The sequence below is a fragment of the Oncorhynchus tshawytscha genome, unplaced genomic scaffold, assembly GCF_018296145.1.
Source record: "Oncorhynchus tshawytscha isolate Ot180627B unplaced genomic scaffold, Otsh_v2.0 Un_contig_3241_pilon_pilon, whole genome shotgun sequence".
NCBI lineage: Eukaryota > Metazoa > Chordata > Actinopteri > Salmoniformes > Salmonidae > Oncorhynchus > Oncorhynchus tshawytscha.
The window spans coordinates 70,001-95,124 of NW_024609699.1; the positions used below are offsets into that span (position 1 = coordinate 70,001).

The window sequence follows — 25,124 nt, forward strand, 5'->3', positions numbered from 1 at the left end:
GATGCATGGAGGATCAGCCCAGTTCTCAGACCTGTATGAGCTTCAGGAGGATATTGGAGTTGGATCGTATTCTATCTGTAAACGCTGTGTACACAGAGTGTCTGTTATGGACTACGCTGTGAAGGTAACATCATAATACACATTAATATAGGTAACTATCAGAGTGTCTGTTATGGACTACGCTGTGAAGGTAACATCATAATACACATTAATATAGGTAACTATCAGAGTGTTTGTTATGGACTACACTGTGAAGGTAACATCATAATACACATTAATATAGGTAACTATCAGAGTGTCTGTTATGGACTACGCTGTGAAGGTAACATCATAATACACATTAATATAGGTAACTATCAGAGTGTTTGTTATGGACTACACTGTGAAGGTAACATCATAATACACATTAATATAGGTAACTATCAGAGTGTTTGTTATGGACTACACTGTGAAGGTAACATCATAATACACATTAATATAGGTAACTATCAGAGTGTTTGTTATGGACTACACTGTGAAGGTAACATCATAATACACATTAATATAGGTAACTATCAGAGTGTTTGTTATGGACTACACTGTGAAGGTCACATCATTAGTTACCTACACACTGATGTTATGTTAACACTACTATCTAATCCATATGGATGGGAGTGTTGTTTACACACTGACATGTTAACACTACTATCTAATCCATATGGATGGGAGTGTTGTTTACACACTATGTTAACACTACTATCTAATCCATATGGATGGGAGTGTTGTTTACACACTGACATGTTAACACTACTATCTAATCCATATGGATGGGAGTGTTGTTTACACACTATGTTAACACTACTATCTAATCCATATTGGTGGGTGTTGTTTACACACACTACTATCTAATCCATATTGGTGGGAGTGTTGTTTACATACTGACATGTTGACACTACTATCTAATCCATATGGGTGGGAGTGTTGTTTACACACTGATGTTATGTTAACACTACTATCTAATCCATATGGATGGGAGTGTTGTTTACACACTGATGTTATGTTAACACTACTATCTAATCCATATGGATGGGAGTGTTGTTTACACACTGACATGTTAACACTACTATCTAATCCATATGGATGGGAGTGTTGTTTACACACTATGTTAACACTACTATCTAATCCATATGGATGGGAGTGTTGTTTACACACTGACATGTTAACACTACTATCTAATCCATATGGATGGGAGTGTTGTTTACACACTGATGTTATGTTGACACTACTATCTAATCCATATTGGTGGGAGTGTTGTTTACACACTGACATGTTGACACTACTATCTAATCCATATGAATGGGAGTGTTGTTTACACACTGATGTTATGTTAACACTACTATCTAATCCATATGGATGGGAGTGTTGTTTATATATTGACATGTTAACACTACTATCTAATCCATATGGATGGGAGTGTTGTTTACACACTGACATGTTGACACTACTATCTAATCCATATGGGTGGGAGTGTTGTTTACACACTGATGTTATGTTGACACTACTATCTAATCCATATGGATGGGAGTGTTGTTTACACACTGACATGTTGACACTACTATCTAATCCATATGGGTGGGAGTGTTGTTTACACACTGATGTTATGTTGACACTACTATCTAATCCATATGGATGGGAGTGTTGTTTACACACTGATGTTATGTTGACACTACTATCTAATCCATATGGGTGGGAGTGTTGTTTACACACTGATGTTATGTTGACACTACTATCTAATCCATATGGATGGGAGTGTTGTTTACACACTGATGTTATGTTGACACTACTATCTAATCCATATGGATGGGAGTGTTGTTTACACACTATGTTAACACTACTATCTAATCCATATGGATGGGAGTGTTGTTTACACACTTACATGTTGACACTACTATCTAATCCATATGGATGGGAGTGTTGTTTACACACTGATGTTATGTTAACACTACTATCTAATCCATATGGATGGGAGTGTTGTTTACACACTGATGTTATGTTAACACTACTATCTAATCCATATGGATGGGAGTGTTGTTTACACACTGATGTTATGTTAACACTACTATCTAATCCATATGGATGGGAGTGTTGTTTACACACTGATGTTATGTTAACACTACTATCTAATCCATATGGATGGGAGTGTTGTTTACACACTGATGTTATGTTAACACTACTATCTAATCCATATGGATGGGAGTGTTGTTTACACACTGATGTTATGTTAACACTACTATCTAATCCATATGGATGGGAGTGTTGTTTACACACTGACATGTTAACACTACTATCTAATTCATATGGATGGGAGTGTTGTTTACACACTGACATGTTAACACTACTATCTAATCCATATGGATGGGAGTGTTGTTTACACACTGATGTTATGTTGACACTACTATCTAATCCATATTGGTGGGAGTGTTGTTTACACACTGACATGTTGACACTACTATCTAATCCATATGGGTGGGAGTGTTGTTTACACACTGATGTTATGTTAACACTACTATCTAATCCATATGGATGGGAGTGTTGTTTACACACTGATGTTATGTTAACACTACTATCTAATCCATATGGATGGGAATGTTGTTTACACACTGATGTTATGTTAACACTACTATCTAATCCATATGGATGGGAGTGTTGTTTACACACTTACATGTTAACACTACTATCTAATCCATATGGATGGGAGTGTTGTTTACACACTGACATGTTAACACTACTATCTAATCCATATGGATGGGAGTGTTGTTTGCACACTATGTTAACACTACTATCTAATCCATATGGATGGGAGTGTTGTTTACACACTATGTTAACACTACTATCTAATCCATATGGATGGGAGTGTTGTTTGCACACTATGTTAACACTACTATCTAATCCATATGGATGGGAGTGTTGTTTACACACTATGTTAACACTACTATCTAATCCATATGGATTGGAGTGTTGTTTACACACTGATGTTATGTTAACACTACTATCTAATCCATATTGGTGGGAGTGTTGTTTACACACTGATATTATGTTAACACTACTATCTAATCCATATTGGTGGGAGTGTTGTTTACACACTGATGTTATGTTAACACTACTATCTAATCCATATGGATGGGAGTGTTGTTTACACACTGATGTTATGTTAACACTACTATCTAATCCATATGGATGGGAGTGTTGTTTGCACACTATGTTAACACTACTATCTAATCCATATGGATGGGAGTGTTGTTTACACACTATGTTAACACTACTATCTAATCCATATGGATGGGAGTGTTGTTTACACACTGATGTTATGTTAACACTACTATCTAATCCATATGGATGGGAGTGTTGTTTACACACTTACATGTTAACACTACAATCTAATCCATATGGATTGGAGTGTTGTTTACACACTTACATGTTAACACTACTATCTAATCCATATGGATTGGAGTGTTGTTTACACCCTTACACGTTAACACTACAATCTAATCCATATGGATGGGAGTGTTGTATACACACTGACATGTTAACACTACTATCTAATCCATATGGATGGGAGTGTTGTTTACACACTTACATGTTAACACTACTATCTAATCCATATGGATGGGAGTGTTGTTTACACACTTACATGTTAACACTACTATCTAATCCATATGGATGGGAGTGTTGTTTACACACTGATGTTATGTTAACACTACTATCTAATCCATATGGATGGGAGTGTTGTTTACACACTGATGTTATGTTAACACTACTATCTAATCCATATTGGTGGGAGTGTTGTTTACACACTGATATTATGTTAACACTACTATCTAATCCATATGGATGGGAGTGTTGTTTACACACTGATGTTATGTTAACACTACTATCTAATCCATATGGATGGGAGTGTTGTTTACACACTTACATGTTAACACTACTATCTAATCCATATTGGTGGGAGTGTTGTTTACACACTGATATTATGTTAACACTACTATCTAATCCATATGGATGGGAGTGTTGTTTACACACTGATGTTATGTTAACACTACTATCTAATCCATATGGATGGGAGTGTTGTTTACACACTGATGTTATGTTAACACTACTATCTAATCCATATGGATGGGAGTGTTGTTTACACACTGATGTTATGTTAACACTACTATCTAATCCATATGGATGGGAGTGTTGTTTACACTTACATGTTAACACTACTATCTAATCCATATTGGTGGGAGTGTTGTTTACACACTGATATTATGTTAACACTACTATCTAATCCATATGGATGGGAGTGTTGTTTACACACTGATGTTATGTTAACACTACTATCTAATCCATATGGATGGGAGTGTTGTTTACACACTTACATGTTAACACTACAATCTAATCCATATGGATTGGAGTGTTGTTTACACCCTTACACGTTAACACTACTATCTAATCCATATGGATGGGAGTGTTGTTTACACACTTACATGTTAACACTACTATCTAATCCATATGGATGGGAGTGTTGTTTACACACTTACATGTTAACACTACTATCTAATCCATATGGATGGGAGTGTTGTTTACACACTATGTTAACACTACTATCTAATCCATATGGATGGGAGTGTTGTTTGCACACTATGTTAACACTACTATCTAATCCATATGGATGGGAGTGTTGTTTACACTATGTTAACACTACTATCTAATCCATATGGATTGGAGTGTTGTTTACACACTGATGTTATGTTAACACTACTATCTAATCCATATTGGTGGGAGTGTTGTTTACACACTGATATTATGTTAACACTACTATCTAATCCATATTGGTGGGAGTGTTGTTTACACACTGATGTTATGTTAACACTACTATCTAATCCATATGGATGGGAGTGTTGTTTACACACTGATGTTATGTTAACACTACTATCTAATCCATATGGATGGGAGTGTTGTTTACACACTTACATGTTAACACTACTATCTAATCCATATTGGTGGGAGTGTTGTTTACACACTGATATTATGTTAACACTACTATCTAATCCATATGGATGGGAGTGTTGTTTACACACTGATGTTATGTTAACACTACTATCTAATCCATATGGATGGGAGTGTTGTTTACACACTTACATGTTAACACTACAATCTAATCCATATGGATTGGAGTGTTGTTTACACACTTACATGTTAACACTACTATCTAATCCATATGGATTGGAGTGTTGTTTACACCCTTACACGTTAACACTACTATCTAATCCATATGGATGGGAGTGTTGTTTACACACTTACATGTTAACACTACTATCTAATCCATATGGATGGGAGTGTTGTTTACACACTTACATGTTAACACTACTATCTAATCCATATGGATGGGAGTGTTGTTTACACACTTACATGTTAACACTACTATCTAATCCATATGGATGGGAGTGTTGTTTACACACTGATGTTATGTTAACACTACTATCTAATCCATATGGATGGGAGTGTTGTTTACACACTGATGTTATGTTAACACTACTATCTAATCCATATTGGTGGGAGTGTTGTTTACACACTGATATTATGTTAACACTACTATCTAATCCATATGGATGGGAGTGTTGTTTACACACTGATGTTATGTTAACACTACTATCTAATCCATATGGATGGGAGTGTTGTTTGTTATGTTAACACTACTATCTAATCCATATTGGTGGGAGTGTTGTTTACACACTGATATTATGTTAACACTACTATCTAATCCATATGGATGGGAGTGTTGTTTACACACTGATGTTATGTTAACACTACTATCTAATCCATATTGGTGGGAGTGTTGTTTACACACTGATATTATGTTAACACTACTATCTAATCCATATGGATGGGAGTGTTGTTTACACACTGATGTTATGTTAACACTACTATCTAATCCATATGGATGGGAGTGTTGTTTACACACTTACATGTTAACACTACTATCTAATCCATATTGGTGGGAGTGTTGTTTACACACTGATATTATGTTAACACTACTATCTAATCCATATGGATGGGAGTGTTGTTTACACACTGATGTTATGTTAACACTACTATCTAATCCATATGGATGGGAGTGTTGTTTACACACTTACATGTTAACACTACAATCTAATCCATATGGATTGGAGTGTTGTTTACACCCTTACACGTTAACACTACTATCTAATCCATATGGATTGGAGTGTTGTTTACACCCTTACACGTTAACACTACTATCTAATCCATATGGATGGGAGTGTTGTTTATATATTGACATGTTAACACTACTATCTAATCCATATGGATGGGAGTGTTGTTTACACACTGACATGTTAACACTAATATCTAATCCAAATTCTCTGTTCATCCATCATTATAGTGATGTTACTTTCATAGAAGGATATATTACATCTCTGATTACAAGTGTTTTACTAAATACAGCTTCTGCCCCCAAACCTTTAGTCTGCTGAACAGCTTCTAACCCCAAGCCATTAGAATGCTGAACAGCTTCTACCCCCAAGCCATCAGGCTGCTGAACAGCTTCTACCCCCAAGCCATTAGAATGCTGAACAGCTTCTACCCCCAAGCCATCAGACTGATGAACAATTAATAATCTGTCTGCTGGACTATTTACATTGACCCCCTTCCCTTTTGTACACTGCTGCTACTCGCTGTTTATTTATATGCATAGCCACTTCACCCCCACCTACATGTAAACATTACCTCAACTAACCTGTACCCCGCACACTGACTCGCTACACCCTGTATATAGCCTCGTAATTGTTATTTTATTGTGTTACTTTTTATTATTTTTTACTTTAGTTTATTTGGTAAATATTTTCTTAACTCTTCTTGTACTGCACTGTTGGTCAAGGCCTTGTAAGTAAGCATTTCACGGTAAGTTCTACACTTGTTGTATTCGGAGCATGTGACAAAGTTTGATTTGAAATTAATTGAATATCTGTGATTACTACACTGTGAGTCTATGGAGCAGTTCTCATATCTACCAGCAGAGGGCAGGAGAACAACTCATGGCATCACAGTCGGATTCTGGCTTGTAGCTCTACTGTGATGCTGCACCATAGTTCAAAATGCCGATCAGTTTCCGGGAAGATTGAGCAACTCTACACAGTTCATATAGAAAGATTAACTTAAGGGCCCCCCGAGTGTCGCAGCAGTCTAAGGCACTGCACTGCACCGCAGTGCTTAAGGTGTCACCACAGACCCTGGTTTGATCCCAGGCTGTCACAACCGGCGGTCAACATATGGTGGAGCACAATTGGCCCATCGTTGTCTGGGTTAGGGGAGGGTTCGGTCGGGGGGGCTTTACATGGCTCACCTCGCTCTAGCGCCACCTTGTGGCATGCCGGGCGGATGCAGGCTGACTTCGGTTGTCAGTTTAACAGTGTTTCCTCCGACACATTGGTGCAGCTGGCTTCCGGGTTAAGCGGGTGGATGTTAATGAACGTGGTTTGGCGGGTAATGTTTCGGAGGATGCATGACTCGACCTTCACATCTCCAGGGAGTTGCAGTGATGAGGGAGAAAAAGGGTGTAAAAAATTATATAAGCAAAGTCAAGTCAAAGTATCCAACTAAACCTGTTCTAACTAGATACTCAACTGAATGTCTGTCTTTCTAGATAATAGATAAGGGTAAGAGGGATCCATCGGAGGAGATTGAGATTCTGATGAGATACGCACAACACCCCAACATCATCACACTCAAAGATGTAAGTACTGTATCCCAAACTGTTACATTTACATTTGAGTAATTTAGCAGATGCTCTTATTTAGAGCGACTTATAGTTAGTGCATTCATCTTAAAATGGCTAGGGCCCGTGTGGAAATGTATCCCCTCACTACTGTAAGTTGCTCTGGTTAAGAGTGTGCTAAAGGACAAATGTAAGTGTAGGTGGGACAACCACATATCACAGTCACCCAGTAACAGGTAGCTATCACCATGGACAGAGAGAAAGGTAACAAGTAGCTATCACCAAGGTCAGAGAGACTGGTAACAAGTAGCTATCACCAAGGACAGAGAGACTGGTAACAATTAGCTATCACCAGGGACAGAGAGACTGGTAACAAGTAGCTATCACCAAGGACAGACAGACTGGTAACAAGTAGCTATCACCAAGGACAGAGAGACTGTTAAGAAGTAGCTATCACCAAGGACAGGGAGACTGGTAACAAGTAGCTATCACCAAGGACAGAGAGACTGGTAACAAGTAGCTATCACCAAGGATAGAGAGACTGGTAACAAGTAGCTATCACCAAGGACCGAGAGACTGGTAACAAGTAGCTATCACCAAGGACAGAGAGACTGGTAACAAGTAGCTATCACCAAGGACCGAGAGACTGGTAACAAGTAGCTATCACCAAGGACAGAGAGACTGGTAACAAGTAGCTATCACCAGGGACAGAGAGACTGGTAACAAGTAGCTATCACCAAGGACAGAGAGACTGGTAACAAGTAGCTATCACCAAGGTCATAGAGAAAGGTAACAAGTAGCTATCACCAAGGACAGAGAGACTGGTAACAAGTAGCTATCACCAAGGACAGAGAGAAAGGTAACAAGTAGCAATCACCAAGGACAGAGAGACTGGTAACAAGTATCTATCACCAAGGACAGAGAGAAGGGTAACAAGTACCTATCACCAAGGACAAAGAGACTGGTAACAAGTAGCAATCACCAAGGACAGAGAGACTGGTAACAAGTAGCTATCACCAAGGACATAGAGACTGGTAACAAGTAGCTATCACCAAGGACAGAGAGACTGGTAACAAGTAGCTATCACCAAGGACAGAGAGAAAGGTAACAAGTAGCAATCACCAAGGACAGAGAGACTGGTAACAAGTATCTATCACCAAGGACAGAGAGAAGGGTAACAAGTACCTATCACCAAGGACAAAGAGACTGGTAACAAGTAGCAATCACCAAGGACAGAGAGAAAGGTAACAAGTTGCTATCACCAAGGACAGAGAGAAAGGTAACACGTTGCTATCACCAAGGACAGAGAGAAAGGTAACACGTAGCTATCACCAAGGCCAGAGAGAAAGGTAACAAGTAGCTATCACCAAGGACAGAGAGACTGGTACCAAGTAGCTATCACCAAGGACAGAGAGACTGGTAACAAGTGGCTATCACCAAGGTCAGAGAGACTGGTAACAAGTAGCTATCACCAAGGTCAGAGAGAGTGGTAACAAGTAGCTATCACCAAGGACAGAGAGAAAGGTAACAAGTAGCTTATCACCAAGGACAGAGAGACTGGTAACAATTAGCTATCACCAAGGACAGAGAGAAAGGTCACAAGTAGCTATCACCAAGGACAGAGAGACTGGTAACAAGTAGCTATCACCAAGGACAGAGAGAAGGGTAACAAGTAGCTATAACCAAGGACAGAGAGCGTGGTAACAAGTAGCTATCACCAAGGACAGAGAGAAAGGTCACAAGTAGCTATCACCAAGGACAGAGAGACTGGTAACAAGTAGCTATCACCAAGGACAGAGAGAAGGGTAACATGTACCTATCACCAAGGACAGAGAGACTGGTAACAAGTAGCTATCACCAAGGACAGAGAGAAAGGTAACAAGTAGCAATCACCAAGGACAGAGAGACTGGTAAAAGTATCTATCACCAAGGACAGAGAGAAGGGTAACACGTAGCTTACACCAAGGACAGAGAGACTGGTACCAAGTAGCTATCACCAAGGACAGAGAGACTGGTAACAAGTAGCTATCACCAAGGTCAGAGAGAGTGGTAACAAGTAGCTATCACCAAGGACAGAGAGAAAGGTAACAAGTAGCTTATCACCAAGGACAGAGAGACTGGTAACAATTAGCTATCACCAAGGACAGAGAGAAAGGTAACAAGTAGCTATCACCAAGGTCAGAGAGACTGGTAACAAGTAGCTATCACCAAGGACAGAGAGAAAGGTAACAAGTAGCTATAACCAAGGACAGAGAGCGTGGTCACAAGTAGCTATCGCCAAGGACAGAGAGAAAGGTCACAAGTAGCTATCACCAAGGTCAGAGAGTTGTAACAAGTAGCTGTCACCAAGGTCAGAGAGACTGGTAACAAGTAGCTATCACCAAGGACAGAGAGACTGGTAACAAGTAGCTATCACCAAGGACAGAGAGACTGGTAACAAGTAGCTATCACCAAGGACAGAGAGACTGGTAACAAGTAGCTATCACCAAGGACAGAGAGACTGGTAACAAGTAGCTATCACCAGGGACAGAGAGACTGGTAACAAGTAGCTATCACCAAGGACATAGAGACTGGTAACAATTAGCTATCACCAAGGACAGAGAGACTGGTAACAAGTAGCTATCACCAAGGTCATAGAGAAAGGTAACAAGTAGCTATCACCAAGGACAGAGAGACTGGTAACAAGTAGCTATCACCAAGGACAGAGAGAAAGGTAACAAGTATCTATCACCAAGGACAGAGAGACTGGTAACGATTAGCTATCACCAAGGACAGAGAGACTGGTAACGATTAGCTATCACCAAGGACAGAGAGAAAGGTAACAAGTAGCTATCACCAAGGTCAGAGAGACTGGTAACAAGTAGCTATCACCAAGGACAGAGAGAAAGGTAACAAATAGCAATCACCAAGGACAGAGAGACTGGTAACAAGTAGCTATCACCAAGGACAGAAAGGTAACAAGTAGCAATCACCAAGGACAGAGAGACTGGTAACAAGTATCTATCACCAAGGACAGAGAGACTGGTAACAAGTAGCTATCACCAAGGACAGAGAGACTGGTAACAAGTAGCAATCACCAAGGACAGAGAGACTGGTAACAAGTGGCTATCACCAAGGTCAGAGAGACTGGTAACAAGTAGCTATCACCAAGGTCAGAGAGAGTGGTAACAAGTAGCTATCACCAAGGACAGAGAGAAGGGTAACAAGTAGCTTATCACCAAGGACAGAGAGACTGGTAACAATTAGCTATCACCGAGGACAGAGAGAAAGGTAACAAGTAGCTATCACCAAGGACAGAGAGAAAGGTAACAAGTAGCTATCACCAAGGACAGAGAGACTGGTAACAAGTAGCTATCACCAAGGACAGGGAGACTGGTAACAAGTAGCTATCACCAAGGACAGAGAAACTGGTAACAAGTAGCTATCACCAAGGACATAGAGACTGGTAACAAGTAGCTATCACCAAGGACAGAGAGACTGTTAAGAAGTAGCTATCACCAAGGACAGGGAGACTGGTAACAAGTAGCTTACACCAAGGACAGAGAGACTGGTAACAAGTAGCTATCACCAAGGATAGAGAGACTGGTAACAAGTAGCTATCACCAAGGACAGAGAGACTGGTAACAAGTAGCTATCACCAAGGACAGAGAGACTGGTAACATGTAGCTATCACCAAGGACCGAGAGACTGGTAACAAGTAGCTATCACCAAGGACAGAGAGAAAGGTAACACGTAGCTATCACCAAGGACAGCGAGACCGGTAACAAGTATCTATCACCAAGGTCAGAGAGAGTTGTAACAAGTAGCTGTCACCAAGGTCAGAGAGACTGGTAACAAGTAGCTATCACCAAGGACAGAGAGACTGGTAACAGGTAGCTATCACCAAGGACAGAGAGAAAGGTAACAAGTAGCTATCACCAAGGACAGAGAGACTGGTAACAAGTACCTATCACCAAGGACAGAGAGACTGGTAACAAGTAGCTATCACCAGGGACAGAGAGACTGGTAACAAGTAGCTATCACCAAGGACATAGAGACTGGTACCAAGTAGCTATCACCAAGGACAGAGAGACTGGTAACAAGTAGCTATCACCAAGGTCATAGAGAAAGGTAACAAGTAGCTATCACCAAGGACAGAGAGACTGGTAACAAGTAGCTATCACCAAGGACAGAGAGACTGGTAACAAGTAGCTATCACCAAGGACAGAGAGAAAGGTAACAAGTATCTATCAACAAGGACAGAGAGACTGGTAACGATTAGCTATCACCAAGGACAGAGAGACTGGTAACAAGTAGCTATCACCAAGGTCAGAGAGACTGGTAACAAGTAGCTATCACCAAGGACAGAGAGAAAGGTAACAAGTATCTATCAACAAGGACAGAGAGACTGGTAACGATTAGCTATCACCAAGGACAGAGAGACTGGTAACAAGTAGCTATCACCAGGGTCAGAGAGACTGATAACAAGTAGCAATCACCAAGGACAGAGAGAAAGGTAACAAGTTGCTATCACCAAGGACAGAGAGAAAGGTAACACGTTGCTATCACCAAGGACAGAGAGAAAGGTAACACGTAGCTATCACCAAGGCCAGAGAGAAAGGTAACAAGTAGCTATCACCAAGGACAGAGAGACTGGTACCAAGTAGCTATCACCAAGGACAGAGAGACTGGTAACAAGTAGCTATCACCAAGGTCAGAGAGACTGGTAACAAGTAGCTATCACCAAGGTCAGAGAGAGTGGTAACAAGTAGCTATCACCAAGGACAGAGAGAAAGGTAACAAGTAGCTTATCACCAAGGACAGAGAGACTGGTAACAATTAGCTATCACCAAGGACAGAGAGAAAGGTAACAATTAGCTATCACCAAGGTCAGAGAGACTGGTAACAAGTAGCTATCACCAAGGACAGAGAGAAAGGTAACAAGTAGCTATCACCAAGGACAGAGAGACTGGTAACAAGTACCTATCACCAAGGACAGAGAGACTGGTAACTATTAGCTATCACCAAGGACAGAGAGACTGGTAACAGGTAGCTATCACCAAGGACAGAGAGAAAGGTAACAAGTAGCTATCACCAAGGTCAGAGAGACTGGTAACAAGTAGCTATCACCAAGGACAGAGACACTGGTAACAAGTAGCTATCACCAAGGACAGACAGACTGGTAACAAGTAGCTATCACCAAGGACAGAGAGACTGTTAAGAAGTAGCTATCACCAAGGACAGGGAGACTGGTAACAAGTAGCTATCACCAAGGACAGAGAGACTGTTAAGAAGTAGCTATCACCAAGGACAGAGAGACTGGTAACAAGTAGCTATCACCAAGGACAGAGAGACTGGTAACAAGTAGCTATCACCAAGGACCGAGAGACTGGTAACAAGTAGCTATCACCAAGGACAGAGCGAAAGGTAACACGTAGCTATCACCAAGGACAGCGAGACCGGTAACAAGTAGCTATCACCAAGGTCAGAGAGAGTTGTAACAAGTAGCTGTCACCAAGGTCAGAGAGACTGGTAACAAGTAGCTATCACCAAGGACAGAGAGACTGGTAACATGTAGCTATCACCAAGGACATAGAGACTGGTAACAAGTAGCTATCACCAAGGACAGAGAGACTGGTAACAAGTACCTATCACCAAGGTCATAGAGAAAGGTAACAAGTAGCTATCACCAAGGACAGAGAGACTGGTAACAAGTAGCTATCACCAAGGACAGAGAGAAAGGTAACAAGCAGCTATCACCAAGGTCAGAGAGACTGGTAACAATTAGCTATCACCAAGGACAGAGAGAAAGGTAACACGTAGCAATCACCAAGGACAGAGAGACTGGTAACAAGTAGCTATCACCAGGGTCAGAGAGACTGATAACAAGTAGCAATCACCAAGGACAGAGAGAAAGGTAACAAGTTGCTATCACCAAGGACAGAGAGAAAGGTAACACGTTGCTATCATCAAGGACAGAGAGAAAGGTAACACGTAGCTATCACCAAGGCCAGAGAGAAAGGTAACAAGTAGCTATCACCAAGGACAGAGAGACTGGTACCAAGTAGCTATCACCAAGGACAGAGAGACTGGTAACAAGTGGCTATCACCAAGGTCAGAGAGACTGGTAACAAGTAGCTATCACCAAGGTCAGAGAGAGTGGTAACAAGTAGCTATCACCAAGGACAGAGAGAAAGGTAACAAGTAGCTTATCACCAAGGACAGAGAGACTGGTAACAATTAGCTATCACCAAGGACAGAGAGAAAGGTAACAAGTAGCTATCACCAAGGTCAGAGAGACTGGTAACAAGTAGCTATCACCAAGGACAGAGAGAAAGGTAACAAGTAGCTATCACCAAGGACAGAGAGACTGGTAACAAGTTGCTATCACCAAGGACAGAGAGAAAGGTAACAAGTATCTATCATCAAGGACAGAGAGAAAGGTAACACGTAGCTATCACCAAGGCCAGAGAGAAAGGTAACAAGTAGCTATCACCAAGGACAGAGAGACTGGTACCAAGTAGCTATCACCAAGGACAGAGAGACTGGTAACAAGTGGCTATCACCAAGGACAGAGAGAAAGGTAACAAGTAGCTTATCACCAAGGACAGAGAGACTGGTAACAAGTAGCTTATCACCAAGGACAGAGAGACTGGTAACAATTAGCTATCACCAAGGACAGAGAGAAAGGTAACAAGTAGCTATCACCAAGGTCAGAGAGACTGGTAACAAGTAGCTATCACCAAGGACAGAGAGAAAGGTAACAAGTAGCTATCACCAAGGACAGAGAGACTGGTAACAAGTAGCTATCACCAAGGACAGAGAGACTGGTAACAAGTGGCTATCACCAAGGACAGAGAGACTGGTAACAAGTGGCTATCACCAAGGTCAGAGAGACTGGTAACAAGTAGCTATCACCAAGGTCAGAGAGAGTGGTAACAAGTAGCTATCACCAAGGACAGAGAGAAGGGTAACAAGTAGCTATCACCAAGGACAGAGAGACTGGTAACAAGTAGCTATAACCAAGGACAGAGAGCGTGGTAACAAGTAGCTATCACCAAGGACAGAGAGAAAGGTCACAAGTAGCTATCACCAAGGACAGAGAGACTGGTAACAAGTAGCTATCACCAAGGACAGAGAGAAGGGTAACAAGTACCTATCACCAAGGACAGAGAGAAAGGTAACAAGTAGCTATCACCAAGGACAGAGAGAAAGGTAACAAGTAGCTATCACCAAGGACAGAGAGAAAGGTAACTATTAGCTATCACCAAGGACAGCGAGACTGGTAACAGGTAGCTATCACCAAGGACAGAGAGAATGGTAACAAGTAGCTATCACCAAGGTCAGAGAGACTGGTAACAAGTAGCTATCACCAAGGACAGAGAGACTGGTAACAAGTAGCTATCACCAAGGACAGAGAGAAAGGTAACAAGTAGCAATCACCAAGGACAGAGAGACTGGTAACAAGTATCTATCACCAAGGACAGAGAGAAGGGTAACACGTAGCTATCACCAAGGACAGAGAGACTGGTAACAAGTGGCTATCACCAAGGTCAGAGAGACTGGTAACAAGTAGCTATCACCAAGGTCAGAGAGAGTGGTAACAAGTAGCTATCACCAAGGACAGAGAGACTGGTAACAATTAGCTATCACCAAGGACAGAGAGAAAGGTAACAAGTAGCTATCACCAAGGTCAGAGAGACTGGTAACAAGTAGCTATCACCAAGGACAGAGAGACTGGTAACAATTAGCTATCACCAAGGACAGAGAGAAAGGTAACAAGTAGCTATCACCAAGGTCAGAGAGACTGGTAACAAGTAGCTATCACCAAGGACAGAGAGAAAGGTAACAAGTAGCTATCACCAAGGACAGAGAGAAAGGTAACAAGTAGCTATCACCAAGGACAGAGAGAAAGGTAACAAGTAGCTATCACCAAGGACAGAGAGAAAGGTAACAAGTATCTATCACCAAGGACAGAGAGACTGGTAACTATTAGCTATCACCAAGGACAGCGAGACTGGTAACAGGTAGCTATCACCAAGGACAGAGAGAATGGTAACAAGTAGCTATCACCAAGGTCAGAGAGACTGGTAACAAGTAGCTATCACCAAGGACAGAGAGACTGGTAACAAGTAGCTATCACCAAGGACAGAGAGAAAGGTAACAAGTAGCTATCACCAAGGACAGAGAGAAAGGTAACAAGTAGCAATCACCAAGGACAGAGAGACTGGTAACAAGTATCTATCACCAAGGACAGAGAGAAGGGTAACACGTAGCTATCACCAAGGACAGAGAGACTGGTAACAAGTGGCTATCACCAAGGTCAGAGAGACTGGTAACAAGTAGCTATCACCAAGGTCAGAGAGAGTGGTAACAAGTAGCTATCACCAAGGACAGAGAGACTGGTAACAATTAGCTATCACCAAGGACAGAGAGAAAGGTAACAAGTAGCTATCACCAAGGTCAGAGAGACTGGTAACAAGTAGCTATCACCAAGGACAGAGAGACTGGTAACAATTAGCTATCACCAAGGACAGAGAGAAAGGTAACAAGTAGCTATCACCAAGGTCAGAGAGACTGGTAACAAGTAGCTATCACCAAGGACAGAGAGACTGGTAACAAGTAGCTATCACCAAGGACAGAGAGACTGGTAACAAGTACCTATCACCAAGGACAGAGAGACTGGTAACAAGTATCTATCACCAAGGACAGAGAGACTGGTAACACGTAGCTATCACCAAGTTCAGAGAGACTGGTAACAAGTAGCTATCACCAAGGACAGAGAGCGTGGTAACAAGTAGCTATCACCAAGGACAGAGAGAAAGGTCACAAGTATCTATCACCAAGGACAGAGAGACTGGTAACAAGTATCTATCACCAAGGACAGAGAGAAAGGTAACAATTAGCTATCACCAAGGTCAGAGAGACTGGTAACAAGTAGCTATCACCAAGGACAGAGAGACTGGTAACAAGTAGCTATCACCAAGGACAGAGAGAAAGGTAACAAGTAGCTATCACCAAGGACAGAGAGACTGGTAACAAGTACCTATCACCAAGGACAGAGAGACTGGTAACAAGTATCTATCACCAAGGACAGAGAGACTGGTAACACAGTAGCTATCACCAAGGTCAGAGAGACTGGTAACAAGTAGCTATCACCAAGGACAGAGACTGGTAACAAGTAGCTATCACCAAGGACAGAGAGAAAGGTAACAAGTATCTATCACCAAGGACAGAGAGACTGGTAACAAGTATCTATCACAAGGACAGAGAGAAAGGTAACAATTAGCTATCACCAAGGTCAGAGAGACTGGTAACAAGTAGCTATCACCAAGGTCAGAGAGACTGGTAACAAGTAGCTATCACCAAGGACAGAGAAAGGTAACAAGTAGCTATCACCAAGGACAGAGAGACTGGTAACAAGTACCTATCACCAAGGACAGAGAGACTGGTAACAAGTATCTATCACCAAGGACAGAGAGACTGGTAACACATAGCTATCACCAAGGTCAGAGAGACTGGTAACAAGTAGCTATCACCAAGGACAGAGAGCGTGGTAACAAGTAGCTATCACCAAGGACAGAGAGAAAGGTCACAAGTAGCTATCACCAAGGACAGAGAGACTGGTAACAAGTAGCTATCACCAAGGACAGAGAGACTGGTAACAAGTGGCTATCACCAAGGTCAGAGAGACTGGTAACAAGTAGCTATCACCAAGGACAGAGAGAAAGGTAACAAGTAGCAATCACCAAGGACAGAGAGACTGGTAACAAGTATCTATCACCAAGGACAGAGAGAAGTGTAACACGTAGCTATCACCAAGCTATCACCAAGGACAGAGAGACTGGTAACAAGTAGCTATCACAGAGAGACTGGTAACAAGTAGCTATCACCAAGGACAGAGAGACTGGTAACAAGTAGCTATCACCAAGGACAGAGAGACTGGTAACAAGTAGCTATCACCAAGGACAGAGAGAAAGGTAACAAGTAGCTATCACCAAGGACAGAGAGACTGGTAAGCTATCACCAAGGACAGAGAGAGTAAAGTAGCTATAGGACAACTGGTAACAAGTAGCTATCACCAAGGACAGAGAGACTGGTAACAAGTAGCTATCACCAAGGACAGAGAGACTGGTAACAAGTAGCTATCACCAAGGACAGAGAGAAAGGTAACAAGTAGCTATCACCAAGGACAGAGAGACTGGTAACAAGTAGCTATCACCAAGGACAGAGAGACTGGTAACAAGTAGCTATCACCAAGGACAGAGAGACTGGTAACAAGTAGCTATCAGAGAGACTGGTAACAAGGACAGAGAATGGAGTAACTGGTAACAAGTAGCTATCACCAAGGACAGAGAGACTGGTAACAAGTAGCTATCACCAAGGACAGAGAGAAAGGTAACAAGTAGCAATCACCAAGGACAGAGAGACTGGTAACAAGTATCTATCACCAAGGACAGAGAGAAAGGTAACAAGTAGCTATCACCAAGGACAGAGAGACTGGTAACAAGTGGCTATCAACAACGTCAGAGAGACTGGTAACAAGTAGCTATCACCAAGGACAGAGAGACTGGTAACAAGTAGCTATCACCAAGGACAGAGAGAAGGGTAACAAGTAGCTATAACCAAGGACAGAGAGAAAGGTAACAAGTAGCTATCACCAAGGACAGAGAGACTGGTAACAAGTAGCTATCACCAAGGACAGAGAGACTGGTAACAATTAGCTATCACCAAGGACAGAGAGACTGGTAACAATTAGCTATCACCAAGGACAGAGAGAAAGGTAACAAGTAGCTATCACCAAGGTCAGAGAGACTGGTAACAAGTAGCTATCACCAAGGACAGAGAGAAAGGTAACAAGTAGCTATCACCAAGGACAGAGACTGGTAACAAGTAGCAATCACCAAGGACAGAGAGAAAGGTAACAAGTTGCTATCACCAAGGACAGAGAGAAAGGTAACACGTTGCTATCATCAAGGACAGAGAGAAAGGTAACACGTAGCTATCACCAAGGCCAGAGAGAAAGGTAACAAGTAGCTATCACCAAGGACAGAGAGACTGGTACCAAGTAGCTATCACCAAGGACAGAGAGACTGGTAACAAGTGGCTATCACCAAGGTCAGAGAGACTGGTAACAAGTAGCTATCACCAAGGTCAGAGAGAGTGGTAACAAGTAGCTATCACCAAGGACAGAGAGAAAGGTAACAAGTAGCTTATCACCAAGGACAGAGAGACTGGTAACAATTAGCTATCACCAAGGACAGAGAGAAAGGTAACAAGTAGCTATCACCAAGGTCAGAGAGACTGGTAACAAGTAGCTATCACCAAGGACAGAGAGAAAGGTAACAAGTAGCTATCACCAAGGACAGAGAGACTGGTAACAAGTTGCTATCACCAAGGACAGAGAGAAAGGTAACAAGTATCTATCATCAAGGACAGAGAGAAAGGTAACACGTAGCTATCACCAAGGCCAGAGAGAAAGGTAACAAGTAGCTATCACCAAGGACAGAGAGACTGGTACCAAGTAGCTATCACCAAGGACAGAGAGACTGGTAACAAGTGGCTATCACCAAGGACAGAGAGAAAGGTAACAAGTAGCTTATCACCAAGGACAGAGAGACTGGTAACAAGTAGCTTATCACCAAGGACAGAGAGACTGGTAACAATTAGCTATCACCAAGGACAGAGAGAAAGGTAACAAGTAGCTATCACCAAGGTCAGAGAGACTGGTAACAAGTAGCTATCACCAAGGACAGAGAGAAAGGTAACAAGTAGCTATCACCAAGGACAGAGAGACTGGTAACAAGTACCTATCACCAAGGACAGAGAGACTGGTAACAAGTATCTATCACCAAGGACAGAGAGACTGGTAACACGTAGCTATCACCAAGGTCAGAGAGACTGGTAACAAGTAGCTATCACCAAGGACAGAGAGCGTGGTAACAAGTAGCTATCACCAAGGACAGAGAGAAAGGTAACAAGTAGCTATCACCAAGGACAGAGAGAAAGGTAACAAGTAGCAATCACCAAGGACAGAGAGACTGGTAACAAGTATCTATCACCAAGGACAGAGAGAAGGGTAACACGTAGCTATCACCAAGGACAGAGAGACTGGTAACAAGTGGCTATCACCAAGGTCAGAGAGACTGGTAACAAGTAGCTATCACCAAGGTCAGAGAGAGTGGTAACAAGTAGCTATCACCAAGGACAGAGAGACTGGTAACAATTAGCTATCACCAAGGACAGAGAGAAAGGTAACAAGTAGCTATCACCAAGGTCAGAGAGACTGGTAACAAGTAGCTATCACCAAGGACAGAGAGACTGGTAACAAGTAGCTATCACCAAGGACAGAGAGACTGGTAACAAGTATCTATCACCAAGGACAGAGAGACTGGTAACACGTAGCTATCACCAAGGTCAGAGAGACTGGTAACAAGTAGCTATCACCAAGGACAGAGAGAAAGGTAACAAGTAGCTATCACCAAGGACAGAGACTGGTAACAAGTAGCAATCACCAAGGACAGAGAGAAAGGTAACAAGTTGCTATCACCAAGGACAGAGAGAAAGGTAACACGTTGCTATCATCAAGGACAGAGAGAAAGGTAACACGTAGCTATCACCAAGGCCAGAGAGAAAGGTAACAAGTAGCTATCACCAAGGACAGAGAGACTGGTACCAAGTAGCTATCACCAAGGACAGAGAGACTGGTAACAAGTGGCTATCACCAAGGTCAGAGAGACTGGTAACAAGTAGCTATCACCAAGGTCAGAGAGAGTGGTAACAAGTAGCTATCACCAAGGACAGAGAGAAAGGTAACAAGTAGCTTATCACCAAGGACAGAGAGACTGGTAACAATTAGCTATCACCAAGGACAGAGAGAAAGGTAACAAGTAGCTATCACCAAGGTCAGAGAGACTGGTAACAAGTAGCTATCACCAAGGACAGAGAGAAAGGTAACAAGTAGCTATCACCAAGGACAGAGAGACTGGTAACAAGTTGCTATCACCAAGGACAGAGAGAAAGGTAACAAGTATCTATCATCAAGGACAGAGAGAAAGGTAACACGTAGCTATCACCAAGGCCAGAGAGAAAGGTAACAAGTAGCTATCACCAAGGACAGAGAGACTGGTACCAAGTAGCTATCACCAAGGACAGAGAGACTGGTAACAAGTGGCTATCACCAAGGACAGAGAGAAAGGTAACAAGTAGCTTATCACCAAGGACAGAGAGACTGGTAACAAGTAGCTTATCACCAAGGACAGAGAGACTGGTAACAATTAGCTATCACCAAGGACAGAGAGAAAGGTAACAAGTAGCTATCACCAAGGTCAGAGAGACTGGTAACAAGTAGCTATCACCAAGGACAGAGAGAAAGGTAACAAGTAGCTATCACCAAGGACAGAGAGACTGGTAACAAGTACCTATCACCAAGGACAGAGAGACTGGTAACAAGTATCTATCACCAAGGACAGAGAGACTGGTAACACGTAGCTATCACCAAGGTCAGAGAGACTGGTAACAAGTAGCTATCACCAAGGACAGAGAGCGTGGTAACAAGTAGCTATCACCAAGGACAGAGAGAAAGGTCACAAGTAGCTATCACCAAGGACAGAGAGACTGGTAACAAGTAGCTATCACCAAGGACAGAGAGAAAGGTAACAAGTATCTATCACCAAGGACAGAGAGACTGGTAACAAGTATCTATCACCAAGGACAGAGAGAAAGGTAACAAGTAGCAATCACCAAGGACAGAGAGACTGGTAACAAGTATCTATCACCAAGGACAGAGAGAAGTGTAACACGTAGCTATCACCAAGAACAGAGAGACTGGTAACAAGTGGCTATCACCAAGGTCAGAGAGACTGGTAACAAGTAGCTATCACCAAGGACAGAGAGACTGGTAACAAGTAGCTATCACCAAGGACAGAGAGAAAGGTAACAAGTAGCAATCACCAAGGACAGAGAGACTGGTAACAAGTATCTATCACCAAGGACAGAGAGAAGTGTAACACGTAGCTATCACCAAGGACAGAGAGACTGGTAACAAGTGGTTATCACCAAGGTCAGAGAGACTGGTAACAAGTAGCTATCACCAAGGTCAGAGAGAGTGGTAACAAGTAGCTATCACCAAGGACAGAGAGATAGGTAACAAGTAGCTTATCACCAAGGACAGAGAGACTGGTAACAATTAGCTATCACCAAGGACAGAGAGAAAGGTAACAAGTAGCTATCACCAAGGTCAGAGAGACTGGTAACAAGTAGCTATCACCAAGGACAGAGAGAAAGGTAACAAGTAGCTATCACCAAGGACAGAGAGACTGGTAACAAGTACCTATCACCAAGGACAGAGAGAAAGGTCACAAGTAGCTATCACCAAGGACAGAGAGACTGGTAACAAGTAGCTATCACCAAGGACAGAGAGAAGGGTAACAAGTACCTATCACCAAGGACAGAGAGAAAGGTAACAAGTAGCTATCACCAAGGACAGAGAGAAAGGTAACAAGTAGCTATCACCAAGGACAGAGAGAAAGGTAACAAGTATCTATCACCAAGGACAGAGAGACTGGTAACTATTAGCTATCACCAAGGACAGAGAGACTGGTAACAAGTAGCTATCACCAAGGACAGAGAGACTGGTAACAAGTAGCTATCACCAAGGACAGAGAGACTGGTAACTATTAGCTATCACCAAGGACAGAGAGACTGGTAACAAGTAGCTATCACCAAGGACAGAGAGACTGGTAACAAGTAGCTATCACCAAGGACAGAGAGAAAGGTAACAAGTAGCAATCACCAAGGACAGAGAGACTGGTAACAAGTATCTATCACCAAGGACAGAGAGAAGGGTAACACGTAGCTATCACCAAGGACAGAGAGACTGGTAACACGTAGCTATCACCAAGGTCAGAGAGACTGGTAACAAGTAGCTATCACCAAGGTCAGAGAGAGTGGTAACAAGTAGCTATCACCAAGGACAGAGAGACTGGTAACAATTAGCTATCACCAAGGACAGAGAGAAAGGTAACAAGTAGCTATCACCAAGGACAGAGAGAAAGGTAACAAGTAGCTATCACCAAGGACAGAGAGACTGGTAACTATTAGCTATCACCAAGGACAGAGAGACTGGTAACAGGTAGCTATCACCAAGGACAGAGAGAAAGGTAACAAGTAGCTATCACCAAGGTCAGAGAGACTGGTAACAAGTAGCTATCACCAAGGACAGAGAGACTGGTAACAAGTATCTATCACCAAGGACAGAGAGACTGGTAACACGTAGCTATCACCAAGGTCAGAGAGACTGGTAACAAGTAGCTATCACCAAGGACAGAGAGCGTGGTAACAAGTAGCTATCACCAAGGACAGAGAGAAAGGTCACAAGTAGCTATCACCAAGGACAGAGAGACTGGTAACAAGTAGCTATCACCAAGGACAGAGAGAAGGGTAACAAGTAGCTATAACCAAGGACAGAGAGCGTGGTAACAAGTAGCTATCACCAAGGACAGAGAGAAAGGTCACAAGTAGCTATCACCAAGGACAGAGAGACTGGTAACAAGTAGCTATCACCAAGGACAGAGAGAAGGGTAACAAGTACCTATCACCAAGGACAGAGAGACAGGTAACAAGTAGCTATCACCAAGGACAGAGAGAAAGGTAACAAGTATCTATCACCAAGGACAGAGAGACTGGTAACAAGTATCTATCACCAAGGACAGAGAGAAAGGTAACAATTAGCTATCACCAAGGACAGAGAGACTGGTAACAAGTAGCTATCACCAAGGTCAGAGAGACTGGTAACAAGTAGCTATCACCAAGGACAGAGAGAAAGGTAACAAGTAGCTATCACCAAGGACAGAGAGACTGGTAACAAGTACCTATCACCAAGGACAGAGAGACTGGTAACAAGTATCTATCACCAAGGACAGAGAGACTGGTAACACATAGCTATCACCAAGGTCAGAGAGACTGGTAACAAGTAGCTATCACCAAGGACAGAGAGCGTGGTAACAAGTAGCTATCACCAAGGACAGAGAGAAAGGTCACAAGTAGCTATCACCAAGGACAGAGAGACTGGTAACAAGTAGCTATCACCAAGGACAGAGAGAAGGGTAACAAGTAGCTATAACCAAGGACAGAGAGCGTGGTAACAAGTAGCTATCACCAAGGACAGAGAGAAAGGTCACAAGTAGCTATCACCAAGGACAGAGAGACTGGTAACAAGTGGCTATCACCAAGGTCAGAGAGACTGGTAACAAGTAGCTATCACCAAGGTCAGAGAGAGTGGTAACAAGTAGCTATCACCAAGGACAGAGAGAAAGGTAACAAGTAGCTTATCACCAAGGACAGAGAGACTGGTAACAATTAGCTATCACCAAGGACAGAGAGAAAGGTAACAATTAGCTATCACCAAGGTCAGAGAGACTGGTAACAAGTACCTATCACCAAGGACAGAGAGACTGGTAACAAGTATCTATCACCAAGGACAGAGAGACTGGTAACACGTAGCTATCACCAAGGTCAGAGAGACTGGTAACAAGTAGCTATCACCAAGGACAGAGAGCGTGGTAACAAGTAGCTATCACCAAGGACAGAGAGAAAGGTCACAAGTAGCTATCACCAAGGACAGAGAGACTGGTAACAAGTAGCTATCACCAAGGACAGAGAGAAGGGTAACAAGTAGCTATAACCAAGATCAGAGAGCGTGGTAACAAGTAGCTATCACCAAGGACAGAGAGAAAGGTCACAAGTAGCTATCACCAAGGACAGAGAGACTGGTAACAAGTAGCTATCACCAAGGACAGAGAGAAGGGTAACAAGTACCTATCACCAAGGACAGAGAGACTGGTAACAAGTAGCTATCACCAAGGACAGAGAGAAAGGTAACAAGTAGCTATCACCAAGGACAGAGAGACTGGTAACAAGTAGCTATCACCAAGGACAGAGAGAAGGGTAACAAGTACCTATCACCAAGGACAGAGAGACTGGTAACAAGTAGCTATCACCAAGGACAGAGAGAAAGGTAACAAGTAGCTATCACCAAGGACAGAGAGACTGGTAACAAGTAGCTATCACCAAGGACAGAGAGACTGGTAACAAGTAGCTATCACCAAGGACAGAGCGAAAGGTAACACGTAGCTATCACCAAGGACAGCGAGACCGGTAACAAGTAGCTATCACCAAGGTCAGAGAGAGTTGTAACAAGTAGCTGTCACCAAGGTCAGAGAGACTGGTAACAAGCAGCTATCACCAAGGTCAGAGAGACTGGTAACAATTAGCTATCACCAAGGACAGAGAGAAAGGTAACAAGTAGCAATCACCAAGGACAGAGAGACTGGTAACAAGTAGCTATCACCAAGGACAGAAAGGTAACAAGTAGCAATCACCAAGGACA

General features: G+C 42.4%; 1 protein-coding gene across 4 annotated transcripts in view; it reads left to right on the forward strand.

Annotated features, from left to right (window-relative positions):
- Positions 1-25,124, forward strand: part of rps6kal (ribosomal protein S6 kinase a, like) — a 107,622-nt gene that overhangs the window by 69,160 nt on the left and 13,338 nt on the right. For all 4 annotated transcript variants that reach the window (XM_042317020.1, XM_042317018.1, XM_042317017.1 and 1 more), the window contains 2 exons: positions 2-124; positions 7,685-7,774. In XM_042317020.1, the coding sequence (XP_042172954.1) occupies positions 2-124; positions 7,685-7,774 (213 nt within the window). The remainder of the gene's footprint in view (position 1; positions 125-7,684; positions 7,775-25,124) is intronic.